At 42.7% G+C, this 17,060-nt stretch overlaps 1 protein-coding gene across 4 annotated transcripts in view; it reads left to right on the top strand.

Moving 5' to 3' along the window:
• Window positions 1-17,060, top strand: part of LOC122564890 (ras-related protein Rab-14) — a 40,337-nt gene that overhangs the window by 6,749 nt on the left and 16,528 nt on the right. For 2 of the 4 annotated variants that reach the window (XM_043720303.1, XM_043720301.1), the window contains 2 exons: window positions 8,016-8,060; window positions 16,035-16,091. In XM_043720303.1, the coding sequence (XP_043576238.1) occupies window positions 16,040-16,091 (52 nt within the window). In that variant the 5' untranslated portion in view covers window positions 8,016-8,060; window positions 16,035-16,039. The remainder of the gene's footprint in view (window positions 1-8,015; window positions 8,061-16,034; window positions 16,092-17,060) is intronic. The other 2 variants (XM_043720302.1, XM_043720300.1) reach the window with 1 other exon arrangement.

Raw genomic sequence — 17,060 nt, 5'->3', positions numbered from 1 at the left:
AGAAAATAGTGGTTGTTTTTCAGACATGATGATAGGTCATTGTGTTCAATGACTGGACCAAGGCTTTTGATATAAAAGTCTTTGCTATTTGCATAAATGGTAAAATTTTCTGTTGTACCAAGCATGAACATTGGCAAACTTGGAATGTTGAATTGTAACAGGACATGAGGCTATTAACATGGGCAGACAAATCGAAGTGAATCTAATACTGGGAACTGTGAGGTGGTGGCTTTTGGGAGTAGGGATTGATTAAGACAATATTGAGTTGATACAACTCTAAAGAGCATGCAGGGGGTAGAAGAACATGATGATTAGCCAAGTACCATGTGAGCTTGGGATTTTTAAATAGTAGAAAAGCAAGTGAGGTTATGATTCTGGATCCTATGAAGAGAGAATGGGCAAACTGGGCCTATGGTCTCTAGCGTCTCAGACCGAGGCGATCTAGTTGAAAAAAATATTTGATAGACAAGGTAGATGCAAGTAAGATCCTCTCCAGTTGGTGACTGTAAATCCAGGGGGTGCAATTTTAAAAATAAGTGCAATTCCACTTGTGACCAAAGTAAGTTATTATCTTACTCTGGTAGTGAACCCTTGAAATTTCCTATTGCAGACAATTTGTGGAGGCTGAGTCTTTGTATGTTTAAGGCAGAGTTTGATAGATTTCTGATTACCAGTGGTATACAGGGTTAGGAAAATAGCATGTTTAAAAGGCATTGTCTTGAGGAGTGTTTGCATTGAGTGGTGGGGGTGTTTCCATTTGTTCTGCTTGGGCCCAACTAGAGTATTGCATCCAATTCTGGCTTACACACACTGAAGAATGTGAAGGCCTTTTGTGTCCAGTGAGGATTGACCAGTGTGATTCCAGGAATGGAGGAATCATCTACAAGGTTAGGTTTGGGGGAAAAAGTGGAATTGTTCACCTTAATTTTGTTTTAGAGCCAAGGAGGTGGAGAAGAGATCTGATAGTGGTTTACAAGATTGTGATACATATGGTTAAAGTGGGAAAGGAAAACTCGCTCTAGTGCTCCTTAGTGTTACAAATACCAGTCTTCAGCCAATTTGATTTCACTCCACTTCAAAGGCAATGGGCCCTGACAACATTCCAGCAATATTTGTGCCCCACAGATGCCTGGCAATGACTTCCTCCAACAAGAGATGCTCTGATCACTGTCCCATGATTTTCAATGGTGTAACCATCACTGAATATGCTGCAATTAACATGTTTGGGGTTAACATGGACCAGGAACAGAACTGGACTAGCCGCATAAACACAGCAGCTACAGGAGCAGGTCAGAAGTGAGGAAAACTGTAGCTTGTAATTCATCTCCAGATTCTCCAGAGCCTGTCCACCTTCTGTAACACAAGTCAGGGTGATGGTACACTCCCCGCTTGCCTGGATTGGTGCCGCTCCATCAACATTAGAAACTTGGCACCACCCATGACTTGATTGGCAGCACATACACAAGCAACCACTCCTTCCATTACTGACGCTCAGTATACTATTGCTACTATCGGCAAGGTGCACTGCAGAAATTTGCCAAAATCCTTTAGACAGTACCTTCCAAACCCAAGACGACTGCCATCCGTAGGGCCAAAGACAGCAGATACATGGGATCACCACTGCCTGCAAGCTCCCCATCAAACCAATTATCCTGACTTGGAAATCTATTGCCATTCTTTGTGTTGCTGGGTCAAAGTTCTGCAATTCTCTCCTTAATGGCATTGTGGGTTAATCCACTGCACATGGACAGTAGTGATTCAAGAAGGCAGCTCACCACTACCACCACCATCTGAAGGGCAACAAATGCTGGCCAATCATCGCCCACATCCCATGAGTGAATGTTTTTGAAAATGGTGGATCAAGGCCTGGGAGTACAGAATTAATTTGGACAAGACTGACGGTGATGTGAGGAAGGACTTCTTTGAAAAATTTTGTAATATGTGACCCTGCAACTAGTTTCAAGGTATGAATGATTATAAAAGGAAATTAGAACTTCAGGGCTACTGATATTAACAGAGGAATAGGATTGGGGTCATGCCATGGAGAGCAGACATGGACTCATGGCTGAATTGCCTAATGCTGCAAATGAATTGTTTGCAGCTGAGGCAGATGAACTCTTTTTTTTCTGCAAGATTAGATTACTTAGTGTGGAAACAGGCCCACCGACCCTCCAAAGAGCAACCCACCCAGACCCATTCCCCTACATTTACCCCTTCACCTAACACTATGGGCAATTTAGCATGGCTAATTCACCTAACCTGCACATTTTTTGGACTGTGGGAGGAAACCGGAGAAACCCATGCAGACATGGGGAGAATGTGGAGTTTGCACACTCAGTTGCCTGAGGTGGGAATTGAACCCAGGTCTCTGGCGCTGTGAGGCAGCAGTGCTAGCCACCGTGTACTTAATTTACAAGCAGTGGATACCTGAAATGCTAAGAGTTTCATCTTAGGCAAATCCAAAAAGAGAAACGTACGACTTGGAGTGCAGAAATGTTTAGATACATAAGAACCCTTCAGGTTTAATAGGCCAGCTTAAAATTGAAGCTAAAGATTTAACTGGAATGGATGCTCCACCTAATTAACGGGTAAATGCTGTTGTAGCATGGTGGTGGGCGATGTTGTGGACCAGTAGGCTTGGTAATAAGTTAACATCTCTGAACAAGTTGGTTAGAAAATATATCTTTAACTGACAAGTGGATATGTCGTCATATTGGCTGAGGTAATGCAGTTTTCTAGCAATTTTATAGGTGATCTCGGTTATTAAAAGCTACTGCTCAGAGGCTGCAAATGGTAATGAAGATGTCTTGCAGAGACACAAGGGAATTAGTTGTGCTAATCAGAACATAATTCATTTGTATAAAATAGTTGGAATGTACTGAAGGCTGTGCTTTGACCATTAGCCCTATATTAAAATCAAAATTGTAGGCAAATGCTGATGTCGCCAGATTTTTTTCAAAATATGCAGTTTTTAATTTGTAGTTCTTGCCATTCAAATTCTGTCAAGAGCTGCATTGCTAAGTGCTGAGTAGCCAGCTGACAGGAAATTTGGAGCTAAACCTGTCAATTCTGAGATTTGTGTACTGACCCCCATCTCTCCCTTTCTTTGTCTCCTCCTCCTCCCCCCCCCCCCCCCCCCCCCCCCCCCCCTCCATCAATGTTCTAAATACTAATTCTAAAACACATTTCCTGTTTTGGACTAGGATTTTACTTATGCTGAGATGAAATTTTCAAGGCCTTCCTTCCAAGCTAGATCCAAAGATGTGGATTTTGTCATGCCAATGGTCGTCATAGATTATCTGATCAATTGTCACTCATTCTCCCTGATCTGGTCACTCCCACTCCAGTCTGCAAATTTATTTTTCAGTCTGTGCTGTGGTTTTTTTCTGCTGACCTGTTAATGTACCATTTTGTTAATGCGCAAATGCCCTGTTGTAGGTGGTCATTATTGGTCTAAATTTTGGATTAACATTGTTGAGAATGTATAGGGTATAAGTTGAGTATTGTGAAATGAGGTTCAGCTGAGCATGACTTGGATAAGCTAGGACTTGCAGTTAACAATGGGGTGCTGGAAGCACGGGTCATGGGTTAACAAGGTGGAAAAGCATTCATTATCTACAGCCACTTAATATTGGAAGCATTTTATATGTAAAGTCAGTTAACAAGGTGAAACTTATTCATTTATGTGAAACCAATTGTTCATTGTGCAACAGCAGATGGCTTCATCTTTACTGCTGACACTTGCTGATTGTAATGGTCACCCAATTTAATATATTTTGCATATATATATTGCCTTACCTGGATGCACTTTCCTATAACATGACTATGTAATTCATTTAAAAATCTGCTCTTCCAAAGAAGACAGAACTCCTGTCTCTATGCACACAGGTGATTTGTTCTCTCTCCTTTCAGGCCTTGAATAAAGATGGAGGTAAAACTATATTGTCTCAGAGCATTTTGCTTTGACTGAGGGGGGGGGGAGAATGGGACAACATGGTGAGTTGCTGAGGGACCAGATATGAAGCTGAGAATTTAGTTATGTATTGAATTTGTTTTGGATAATGAAAATATTTGTGGCTATTGGTAATGGAACTATAGGTTAATTACTTTGTGATGGCCACTGCACAATGTTTCAGGTGCTGTGAAAGTTCTTCTTTTTTTCCCAGTGGAGTAGTTTGAGAATTCCATTCTCCAAGTTAATAACTTGGACATGTCACTAGTTTAGTTTATTCTGGTCCTGTAGTACAGTAATATCTGTTGTGATGGTTCCTCAGGTTCCATTCTGACTGTCAAATGACTATTTTGACATAAGCTGCACAATCAAATAGCAATGAATCTTCAGTTTTGTCATTAAAAATGGGTCTTTTAATTAAATGTGTTTTTTTTTTAAAAAATTGAAATGATCACTTCTAATAACTGCATATGTTTTTGTGCAGAACTTCAAGGGTACAATGTAATCACAAACAACTGTGGTCAAAATGCTGTATAATTAATTAATAACATTTGACCAACTAGATCTTAGTTAGAAAGACCTTTTTCAAAGCCTATAACTTTGAGCATCAAAGGTTCATAACTTAATTAGTAAATAGATAAAATGACTAATTGAGAATGCTGACTTGTTCACAACAGTAGATTGCAATACTGTGCAGTTTTTAACTTTTTAATGTTCTCATTACACTTATTTGTACATCATTTGGTTCTTCATGACTGCTTAAACTGGGAATAGCAATTCTGAGTTCAGTACACTGCTGTGTATATGTCTTGCTAGATTCAAAGTCCCTGTCATGTATTTGTAATGATTTTACTGCTGCAACGATGGCAGGAGCAGCTTGGTGTAAGGTTGTAAGAGTGAGAGGAGAGTGATGGGGAGTAATTGGGATTGATTGAAGAGTCGGTTATAGGATCTTGGAAATACCAGAAATTTGGCCTTATAGTGTCTTGACCTATCAGAATGATATGTCTCAACCTAATTAACCTCACTTTTTTATTTCCCAATTCCTTGAACACTTCGGGAGTGATCTTGATATGTTTTAGTTCCAAAGTCCCACCCCTTTTGTGAGAAGTTTCCCCATGGGAGACTGATTAGCAAGGTTAGATCTCACAGAAAACAGGGACAACTAGCCATTTGGATACAGAACTGGCTCAAAGGTAGAAGACTGAGGGTGGTGGGGGAGGGTTGTTTTTCAGACTAGAGGCCTGTGACCAGTGGAATGTCACCAGGATCGGTGCTGGGTTCTCTTCTTTACTTTTAGTCATTGATTTGGATGTGAGCACAAGAGGTACAGTTAGTAGGTTTGCAGATGACACCAAAAATGGAGGTGTAGTGGGCAGCAAAGAGGGGTTACCTCAGATTACAACAGGATCTGGACCAGATGGGCAAATGGGCTGAGAAGTGGCAGATGGAGTTTAATTCAGATAAATGCGAGGTGCTGCATTTTGGGAAAGCAAATCTTAGCAGGATTTTTACACTTAATGGTAAGGTCCTAGGGAGTGTTGCTGAACAAAGACCTTGGAGTGCAGGTTCATAGCTCCTTGAAAGTACTGCCACAGGTTGACAGGATAGTGAAGAAGGCGTTTGGTATGCTTTCCTTTATTGGTCAGAGTATTGAGTACAGGAGTTGGGGGGTCATGTTGCGGCTGTACAGGACATTGGTTAGGCCACTGTTGGAATATCGTGTGCAGTTCTGGTCTTCATATTGGAAAGATGTTGTGAAACTTGTAAATCTCTTTCCTGAACCCTTTCAAGGATGTTGCCAGGGTTGGAGCACTTGAGCAAAAAGGGAGAGGATGAGCAGGCTGGGGCTGTTTTTCCCTGGAGTGTCAGAGGCTGAGGGGTGACCTTTATAGAGGTTTACAAAATTGAGGGGCATGGATAGGATAGTCTTTTCCCTGGGGTGGGGGAATCCAGGACTAGAGGGCATAGGTTTAGGGTGAGAGGGGAAAGATATAAAAGAGACCTAAGGGGCAACATTTTCATGCAGAGGATGGTATGTGTATGGAATGAGCTGCCAGAGGAAGTGGTGGAGGCTGGTACAATTGCAACATTTAAGAGGCATTTGGATGGGTGTATGAATAGAGATGGAAATGTGTTGCTGGAAAAACGCAGCAGGTCAGGCAGCATCTCGGGAACAGGAGAATCGACGTTTCGGGCATGACTGAGACAGGCTGGGGGGAGGGGAAATGAGGTAACTGGTGTAATCCGAGTTCATCCCTTGTGGTTGGAGGGTTCCTAGCCGGAAGATGAGGCGTTCTTCCTCCAACCGTCGTTTTGTTGTGGTCTGACGATGGAGGATTCCAAAGACCTGCATATCCTTGGTGGAGTGGGAGGGGGAATTGAAATGTTGAGCTACAGGGTGGTTGGGTTGGTTGGTCCGGGTGTCCCAGAGGTGTTCTCTGAAACGCTCCGCAAGTAGGCGGCCTGTCTCCCCAATATAGATGGGTATATGAATAGGAAGGGTTTGGAGGGATATGGGCCAGGTGCTTACAGGTGGGACTAGATTGGTTTGGGACATCTGGTTGGCATGGACTGGTTGGACCAAAGGGTCTGTTTCCATGCTGTACGTCTCTATGACTGAGTGCGTACCAATTTCATTCATGAAATCACTGAGCTCTCGTTTTGACTACAGAACGGTGCACTGCCCAACAAAGCATTGGAAGTCAACTTTATGTTTAGAATGATTTTCATTTACTGGCTTGTCTAATGTAATCAAGTTTTGAATTTCAACAACTGAGTCATCTTCATTTGGCTATCCTTACAGTTGGTGAAATATTAATAACACAAATGGAAAATTATGGCTATTTAGGTGAGCATATGCAAAATTGGTTTTGGCTGGTCTTTGTGTATGGTAGGGAGGGAGTACAGTGACTAGCAAATATGTTAGTGTTTTAATTCATTTTGACTTCAATTCATCAAGTGACAAGTTCGACTTGTGAATTTTATCCAATTAAAGCTGAAAATAGTTCCACAATCTTATTTCTAGCGTTTTAAGTCATTTTCTGACTTGGAATCAACTCTGAAAATTGTGAAATAGCAGTTTCTGTCTTGGTTGGATGTTGCTGGCACAGATGTTTTGATTGTTTGAGTAAAAGTTTATTTTCAATACTGCCATTTTAACGTTATCCAGCAAAACTCACAAATGACTGCTACCCATTTAATAAACCATAGTTTATGTTGAACTTGTGTTGTCTCACGTAGACAAGTCAGGAATGAATATCATCAAACTCTTGGCTATTCAGTGCTTTTTCACTATTCTAGTACAATTGTGGATAAACTAAATAACCTTGGACCTGCCCTGATTTGAGAAAGCTATTTGGCTCAATGGTCTTTGTCACTGGTCCAATTTCAGCTTTTGGTCATTGACAATTCCTGCTCATACAATATTGATAGGGGTTTGATGCTAATACCATTGGCTGTCATGAAGGGGTGTTTAGACTTCTGGACATGGTAATTGTCTTGCAGTAGCATGACATAGATATTACTTGGCACTTTGCAGCTGATCAGAATCTTGGAATTCCCCCTCTAAGAGCACTGGGTGTACCTACACCACATGGGCAGCTCAGCTTGCTGTAAAAGGCAGATGTGGACAGGCAGTTTCTTTTTCAGCTTGGTTTTGTGTTGCCCAAGATACTCTTGCCCTGTGAATCAAAGTCCAAGTCTGAATGGCATCTGTGCTGCTGTAAGTAGGTTGAACTGTCTTTAACTCTGGGTTAAAGCTACTGATATCATCGCACAGTTTTCAGTCCCAACCATCGCCATTTCTGACCTTGCAGTGGAGGGAAGCTCACTGAAATATCAACAGTGTAAGACTCCCACAAAGTAGTCCTAGGGCTGTGATTGGATTCTAATAATCAATACAATAATTGCTTTTTTTTTTGCTGGGCACAGCTGCAACCAGTGGAGAATTCTCCCCTGCTTGCCACTGACTGTTACAAATCACTCTTCTTGAAGTATAATAATGCAATGGTCATGGTGCATTTGATACCTTTTTTGATATCATTCTGCTTCTACCACATAGGTTCAACTTAGGTGATTAACCAGTGCTCCAATCATTCCCAATCAGGTTAGTAACAAGGTTTCTTTACCCATGTTTAACATGAGACTTGCGTTTCTCAGCAAAAGGTTATGGAGTATTACAGCACAGGCCCTTCAGCCCATTGTCGTCTTCCAATTATCAAACATCCCTCCCTCTATTCTAATCCCATTTTCCTACATTTTAGCCCATTGCCTTGCTATGGCACTTGAATTGTTCATCTAAATTAGTTATTTACATGTCTTGACAGTTCCTGTCACTGATCTTTTTTTTTAAGGCAGGGAGTTCTAGACACCCATGACCATCTGGGTAGAAAAGGTTTTCTTCAATGTCGTCTAAATTTTCTGCTCCTTGTCTTAAGGGGGCAAGGTGTCTCCTTAAATCAAATCCCTGCCCCACCCCATTCCATCGTAACCTCTGTTCTGCTCTCCCAACTTGTTCTGTTCTCTTCTATTCAGTGGCTTGATTTAATGAAGGCAAATACCTCTATCTTCCTCATACCTATTTTTTAATCTGTCTTTTGCCTTCCAGGATCTCTGGACATGTGTGCCAAAGTCCTTCTGATCCTCTGTACTTCCTAGGATTTTAATGTTCGACATGTACCTGGTTGCCCTGATAATCCTCCCAAAATGCATCACCCTTTTAGGATTAAATTCTATTTGCCACTGTTCAAGCCACCTGGCCCACTTCTTTATACCATCTTGTAATTTAAGGGTTTTTCACTTCTCTTGATCATACCACCAAATTGTCATCTATGAACTTGGTGATTTTACTTCCAGCATTCATGTTCAGATCATTAGGGTTACAACTGACAGTATTGGAAGCAGCCTTCTCGTCACACAAACCCCCTTCATCGAAGACTGTGCTTTTTGCCACTCAGCTAAATTTTTTTTTTTTCTAATTCACTTGTATGATCTGGCCATTGCTAGCTGGCCAGCATTTACTGCCTGTCCCTAGTTGCCATTGAGGAGGTGGGTAGTGAGCTGCTACCTTGAACATACGTAGTCAACCTGTTATTTGTTGACCGAATGCCTCTAGGGACGGAATTCCAGGATCTTGACCCAGCGACAGTGAAGGAACGGCAATATATTGCCAAGTCGGGATGGTGAGTGGGGGGCGTACAGGTGGTGTTCTCATGTTTGTTTCTGTTGCCTTGATTTTCTAGATGAAAGTGGTGTGTTTGGAAGGTATTGTCTAATCATCTTGGATGAATTTCTGCAGTGCATGTTGAAGTTTGAGACTCAGCAGTGCATACTAGTGGAAGGGTCGGCTGGTTTATGGATGCAGTGTAAGGCAAGCAGGTTCCTCTTGTCATAGAACATAGAACAGAACAGTACAGGCCTTTCAGCCCACGATGTTGTGCCGACCACTGATCCTCATGTATGCACCCTCAAATATCTGTGACCATATGCATGTCCAGGAGTCTCTTAAATGTCCCCAATAACCCTGCCTCCACAACTGCTGGCAACGCATTCCATGCTCTCTCAACTCTGTGTAAAGAGCCCGCCTCTGACATCCCCTCTATAACTTTCCTCCAACCAGCTTAAAGCGATGACCCCTCGTGTTAGTTATTTCTGCCCTGGGAAATAGAGTCGATAGCCAGAGACTATCTATGCCTCTTATTATCTTGGATGCCTCAATTAGGTCCCCTCTTCTCCTCCTTTTCTCCAATGAAAAAATGTCAGAGCTCAGTCAACCTCTCCTCATAAGATAAGCCCTCCAGTCCAGGCAGCATCCTGGTAAACCTCCTCTGAACCCTCTCCAAAGCATTCACATCTTTCTTATAATAGGGCGACCAGAACTGAATGCAGTATTCCAAGTGCGGTCTAACCAAAGTTTTATAGAACTGCAACAAGATCTCATGACTCTTAAACTCAATCCCCCTGTTAATGAAAGCCAAAACACCATATGCTTTCTTAACAACCCTGTCCACTTGGGTGGCCATTTTAAGGGATCTATGTACCTGCACCCCAAGATCCCTCTTCCTCCACACTGCCAAGAATCCTATCCTTAATCCTGTACTCAGCTTTCAAATTCAACCTTCCAAAATGCATCATCTCGCATTTATCCAGGTTGAACTCCATCTGCCAACTCTCAGCCCATCTCTGCATCCTGTCAATGTCCCGCTGCAGCCTACAACAGCCCTCTATACTGTCAACGATACCTCCAACCTTTGTGTCATATGCAAACTTGCTGACCCATCCTTCACTCCCCTCATCCAAGTCATTAATAAAAATTACAAACAATAGAGGCCCAAGGACAGAGCCCTGTGGAACACCACTCGCCACAGACTTCCAGGCAGAATGTTTTCCTTCTCTACCACTCGCTGTCTCCTGTTGGCCAGCCAATTCTGTATCCAGACAGCTATATTCCCCTGAATCCGATTTTCTCCTGACCTTCTGAATGAGCCTACCATGGTGAACCTTATCAAATGTCTTGCTGAAGTCCATATACACCACATCCACAGCTCGACCCTCATCAACTTTTCTAGTAACCTCCTCAAAGATGGTGTCAAGCTTCCTGTGTGTTGGAGCTGCACCCATCTAGGCAAGTGGGGAGTGTTCCATCACACTTAACTTGTGCCTTGTAGACGATGGACAGGTTTTGGGGGAGTTGCTCAGTTTTCCTAGCCTCTTGTAGTCACTGTACTGATTCTAAGAACATAAAGTACAGCACAGAACAGGCGCTTTAGCTCTCAATGTTGTGCCAAGGACTATTCCTAATCTAAAATTAATACCCTAACCTGCGCACCCCTCCATTCACTGCTGTCCATGTGTATGCCCAGCAATTGATTAAATATCCCTCATGACTCTGCTTCCACCACCACCACCATGCATTCACAACTCTCTTGCATAAAGCACCTACATCTGACATCCACTCTATAGCTTTCTCCTAACACTTTAAAACTATGACTCATGCCAGTCAATCCTGCCCTGGGGAAAAGTTTCTGGCTATCAACTCTATCCATGCGCCTCATTACCTTTTATATACCTCTCTGGTCACCTCTCTTCTTTCTCTCCAGGGAGAAAAGTCTGAGCTCAGTCAACCTCCCTTCATAAGACAAGCCTTCCACTCCAGGCAGCATCCTGGTAAACCACCTTTGCACCCTCTCCAAAGCCTCTGTATCTTTCCTATAGTAGGGTGACCAGAACTGGACACAATATTTCAAGTGTGGTCTCACAGCGTTTTGCAGGTCTGCAACAAAACCTCGCGGCTCTTAAACTTGATCCCCCTGTTAATGAAAGCCAAAACACCATATGCTTTCTTAACCTTATTCACTTGGTGGCAACTTTGAGGGATCTATGTAAGCGAACACAAAGGTCCCTCTGTTCCTTCACACTGCCAAGAATCCTTTCTTTAATCCTATAATCAGCATTCAGGTTTGACCTTCCAAAATGCATCACTTCATGTTTATCCAGGCTGAACTCCATCTGCTATCTCTCAGCCCAGCTCTGCATCCTGTCTGTCACATTGCAGCCTGCAATAGCCCTCTATGCTATCAACGATGCCTCCAACCTTTTGTGTCATAGTGTATGGAACACGGTGCCAGAGGAAGTGGTGGAGGCTGGTACAATAGCAACATTTAAGAGGCATCTGGATGGGTATATGAATAGGAAAGATTTGGAGGAATATGGGCCGTCTGCTGGCTTCTGGGGCTAGATTGGGTTGGGATATCTGGCCGGTATGGATGGGTTGGACCGAAGGCTCTGTTTCCATGCTGTACATCTGTCTCTAAATTTACTAACCCACCCCTCAACCTCATCCAAGTCACTTATTAAAAACAACAAAGAACAGAGGCCCACAAACAGAGCCTTACAGGACACCACTCACCACTGACCTCCAGGCAGAATACAACCATTCTCTGCCTTCTGTTAGCCAACCAATTCTGAATCCAGATGGCCAAACGTCCCTGTATTCTATACCTCCTGACTTTATGAATGAGCCTACTGTGGGGAAGCTTGTCAAATGCTTTGCTGAAGTCCATATACATCCCATCCACTGCTCTGAGACAATTGCTCCCAATCTGTATTTCCCAACTCCCTGTCTGATAGCGTCATTAATTTTCTTTTCCACAATTAAATATCCCCTCGGTAACTGCTCCTTTCCTCTCCAAGGTTATGGTCAATGTCACCAAAGTGTTCTCCGACGGCAAGATCTGCCACCTGTCCCGTCTCATTGTCGAGCACCAAATCCAAAATGGCCCTCCCCTCATTGGCTTGTCTACATACTGAGTAAGGCAACTCTCCTGAACACCTGACAAAAACTGCTCCATCCAAATCATCTGCACTAAGGAGGTTCTAGTCAATATTGGGAAAGTTGAAGTAACCCATAACAACCCTGCTACATCTGCATTTTTCCAAAATCTGCCAGCTGATGAGTTCTTCAGTCTCCCTATTGCTATTAGGGGGTCTGCAGAAAATCCTCAATGAGGTGGCTGCTCCTTTTGCTGTTGCTAACTTCCACCCATACTGACTCAGTAGACAAACCTTCCTCAACTACATTCGTTTCTTAGCTGTGATTCACTCTTTGATGCTACACCCCCTCTTTTTCCACCCTCCCTGTTCTTAAACGTTCTAAACCCTGGAACATGGCAACCATTCCTGCCCCAGTGAAACCCACATCTGTTACGGCTGCAATAGCAGTCCCAAGTATTGATCCATGCTCTAAATTCATCATTTATTTCTGACATTCATTGGGTTAAAGCAGACATACTTTAACTGATCCCATTGTTTCATCACATGAAAACCTTCCTGATAGATTCACTACATCCTACCACTGCTCCATTCCAGTTGTCTTTTTGATCATTGACAACTCCAAGGATGATAGTGTGACATTCAATGGTGCAACCGTTACTGAACATCAAGAGATGGTGGTTAGATTTGTCTCTTATTGAAGATGGTCATTCCCTGACGTTTGCATGATGCAAATTCTACTTGCCACTGGATATGGTCCAGATCTTTGTTGCATTGAATATGGACTCTTTCAGTATCTGAAGAATTGTGAATGATGCTGAACGTTGTGCAATTATCAGTCAACATCTTGACTTTTCCACCTGCTGGAGAGAAGATCATTGGAAATAGCTAAAGATGGTTGTGCCTTGGATGCTACTGAGATACTCCTACAGAGGTGTCCTGGAGCCGAGTTGACCTCTGACAACAGGGAGAAAGTAAGGACTGAAGGGCTTTTGTCCGAAACATTGATTCTCCTGCTCCTCTGCTACCTGACTTGCTGTGATTTTCCAGCACCCCACACTGTCTACTCTGACCTCCAACAACTGCAACCATCTTCCTATGTGCCAGGTATGACTCCAACCTGCAGGCATTGTGCCCCATAAAGCCCCTTGATTCCAGTTTGTGTGGCTTGTTGATGCCATGCAGTCAAGTACCACCTTGAGGGCTGTCACGCGCTCCTCTCCTTTTGAAATTCAGCTCTTTTGTCAAAGTCAGAATCAAGGCTGTAATGAGCTCAGAAGCTGAGTGTCCTTAGCAGAACCTAAAGCTGAGCAGTTTAATTTTCAACAGGTGCTGCTTGGTAGTTGTGTTCATGCCTTCCATCGCTTTTGAGAAGAGACTGGGGTGGTAATTGGCCAGGTTGGATTTGTCCTGCTTTCTGTATGGGACCTACCTGTGTAATTTTTCACATTGTTGGACAGATGCCAGTGTTGTAACTGTACTAGAAGAGCTTGGTTAGGGGAGTAGCAAGTTTTCAGTACTGTTGCAAGAATGTTGTCAGGGCCAGTACCCTTGGCGGTATCCAGTACTTCAATCATGTGGAGGAAATGAATTGGCTGAAGACTGGTATCAGTAATGCTGGGGAGCACTGGAGGAGGGCTAAGATGGATCATCCATTTCTGGCTGAAGATTTCTGTGAAGGCTTCAGCCCTTTATTTTGCACTGATCTATGTTGAGTTCTATCATCGCAAGAGGATATTTGTGGAGCTGGCTCCTCCCAGTGAATGGTTTGGATGTCTACCATTTGTGACTGCATGTGACAGGACTGCGGAGCTTAGATCTGATCTGTTAGTTGGAGGATTACTTAGCCCTGTCGATCAATTGCTGTTTTGACAAACAAGTAATCCTGTAAGCTTCACGAGGTTAACACCTCCAATTTTTAGGTGTGTCTGGTACTGCTCCTGGCATGCCCTCCGAACTCTCCATTGAACCAGGGTTGATCCCTCCCAGCTTTGTGGTAGTGGTCAAGGTGGAGGATATTGTGCTGGAATACAATTCTGCTGTTGATGGCTCATAGCACGTCCTAGATCCCAGTTTTGAATGACTAGATCTGTTTGAAGTCTATCCCATTTGGCACTATTGTGCCACACAGCATGATGGTGGGTATTCTTAGTGTCTTCATTAAGTCTCTGGTGGTCACTGTTAGTGATTACTGTAATGGTCAAATTGGTATGGAAGTGTTTTTCTTTGCTAAATTGACCTGGGTCCCATGGATGTTTTTAGCTGCTTGATCAGTTGATTTCCAAGGTCATTTCCCCTCCTCTGTTTATCACCTGTGGGAAGCAGTGGCATAGTGGTCTTTGTGATGAACAAGTAATCCAGACATCTAGGATATGTTCAGTTATTTTGCACTCATGTTGCTAGATCAAAATCCTAGAAATCGTTCACCCGTTTCTCCCCCATGTTTTTTTTTAAAAATCCTGCATCATAGAGTCACTACAGTGTGGAGCCAGGCCATTTGGCCCATGGAGTCCACACTGCCCTTCTGAAGAGCATCCCACCCAGGCCCACACCCAACCCTATCCCTGTAACCCTGCATTTCCCTTGGCTAATCCACCTAACCTGCACGTTGTGGGCAAGTTAGCACAGTCAGTCCACCTAGCCTGTACATCTCTGGACTGTGGAAGGAAACCAGAGCACCTGGAGAAAACCCATGCAGACCCTGGGAGAATGTGTGCAAACACAACAGACAGTTGCCCGAGTTTGGAACTGAACCCTGGTGCTGTGAGGCAGCAGTGGTAACCACTGAGCCACTGTGCTGCAACCAGTTAAGTTCCAGTGTGGCCTGGTTTCACTCTTTAGGGATTCTAAGATTTCAGATATTTTTAATGGAGCAGAAAAGAGGAATGGAGAATGAATGCGGCTATATTCAAGGTTCATTATGGAGTCTGAAACACTAGGCAAAATGAGATTCTGTACTTGGACTGCTTGGTATTGCTCTGTACATGCGGCTTTAGGTTAACACTTCCAGTTTTGATGCTTTTCCTCAGATGTCCCTTTTTTAGTTGTCTTAATGCAACTGAGTGACTTGCCAGGTTCATCCGCAGGATGATTAAGTCAGTCATGTCGCTGTGTGGCTTTGGGAGATGCAAAGACTAGGGTCTCATTCCTTTTTCTAAAGGAGGTTAGTGAAGCAGATATATTAATTTGAAAAAGTAGTTTTATGCTGATAAAAGGTATTAGTGCACAATTGCTATAATCCATTAAGCCTGGAGCCAAGTGTTTCAGTATTTCGAACCATCCAATTGAGATATGAGATGCATTCACAACAACAGGTGGGAGTTGAATCTGGGATCCTCTGGATCAGAGCTAGGGATACTACCACTGCACCACAAGAGCCCCATGGTCTCCTTTTTCACTCTTGCTTTTTGAGATATACTTAATTGAATTTAAAAGCCCTATCTGCTACCGTAGATTTGAAATCTGGGCAATAAAGCAGTACAAAACTGAACACCACTCCCTCCTTTCCACCCCTGTCTGCCCAAAGGTACGGACTGCAATCAATATGTGTCATGGGTTAGCTTTCTCAATGGACAGGGTGGTAGGGGAATATTGAAAAATCTTCAAGGTTAAATGTACAGCAGCTTTTGTGCTACAGTAGATCTATATTTCACTTTATCTAGTTTGAAACTTCCGCTATACAATGACCAGTATTTGCAACTGTCCATGATGTGTATCTCTGCATACATGTATAATGTAGCCTCTGCACTCTGTATTTTGGATGCATGTGTTTAATTTTGTCATGTTTTCCCTTTTTTTTCAAAAAAAACAGCCAAGATGGCCACAGCACCATACAACTACTCCTACATCTTCAAATATATTATTATTGGTGAGTTTTTGTTTTGAATTATTGGCTTAAGTCCTACCATTAATGATCATGAAGAACCTTGATTAGGGCAAAATCAACAGGAAACATGAGGCCAAAATGTCAGTGAAGCTATTTGTGTCTAAAACGTGAAGTTACTTTGGATGTTCTGTTTCTCATTCTTGTCAACACCCATTCGAGCGTACCTACTTGCTATTTTCCTACAATTGCAGCACTCTTAATTAAATTTTTAACTGCATTTATGCGATTGATCTTGAAAAAGAAAGTAACAGTAACTGTCAGTGCCTTAAGTGCTAAAAAAAAGATATGCACTTTGCATCCCAAGTTTTGTGGCTTTTAGTGTTGATCTCGACCAGTTCAGCATTGAGGGATCACCTCAATTTTGGGGCGGACTATAAAAATCAGATTGTTGTCATAAGATTTCAGGTGCCATTTTAAGAGGAACAGGGCATGTTTCTCATGTCCTTCCTGACTTCTCATTAACCCACGCCATCAAACACAACTTGTCATTTATTACCCTCCTTTTGTGGAGCAAATGAGCTACATAAACAAATTGCTTTGAGAAAGCATTTGCATATGAAGCACTTTCAGGTTCAACAGATGCGACTGGAAGTTTTCAGACAAATCCTGTGCGTGGCATTTTGGTTTAATCAAAATAAGTTATATCTTAACTATAATGGGTAGAATTTGTGCACAACTGTGGGTTGAAAATCTGATATTCCCATAAATGAAATTGGCTTGTTTATTTGCTCACTCTGAAGATCAGGCCAGGCTAAATACATCAGTTGCAGCTTATAACACCTAATTGACAATGTTATTTTCGTATGCTTTCTGACTTGGCTTAGAAATATTTCATAAATTATGGGCCTGGCATTCCCTGGAAACAACTTCAAATTTAAGGCAGTTTGGGTTTTTTGATAATCGGGTTAATGTGAGTGATATTTTTGTCTGTTTTTGTAGCTTAGTGTTGGG

This window comes from Chiloscyllium plagiosum, chromosome 30 (assembly GCF_004010195.1).
Source record: "Chiloscyllium plagiosum isolate BGI_BamShark_2017 chromosome 30, ASM401019v2, whole genome shotgun sequence".
NCBI classification, from domain to species: domain Eukaryota; kingdom Metazoa; phylum Chordata; class Chondrichthyes; order Orectolobiformes; family Hemiscylliidae; genus Chiloscyllium; species Chiloscyllium plagiosum.
The sequence above is the reverse complement of the archived record's forward strand: the minus strand, read 5'-3'. Positions and strand labels throughout refer to the sequence as shown.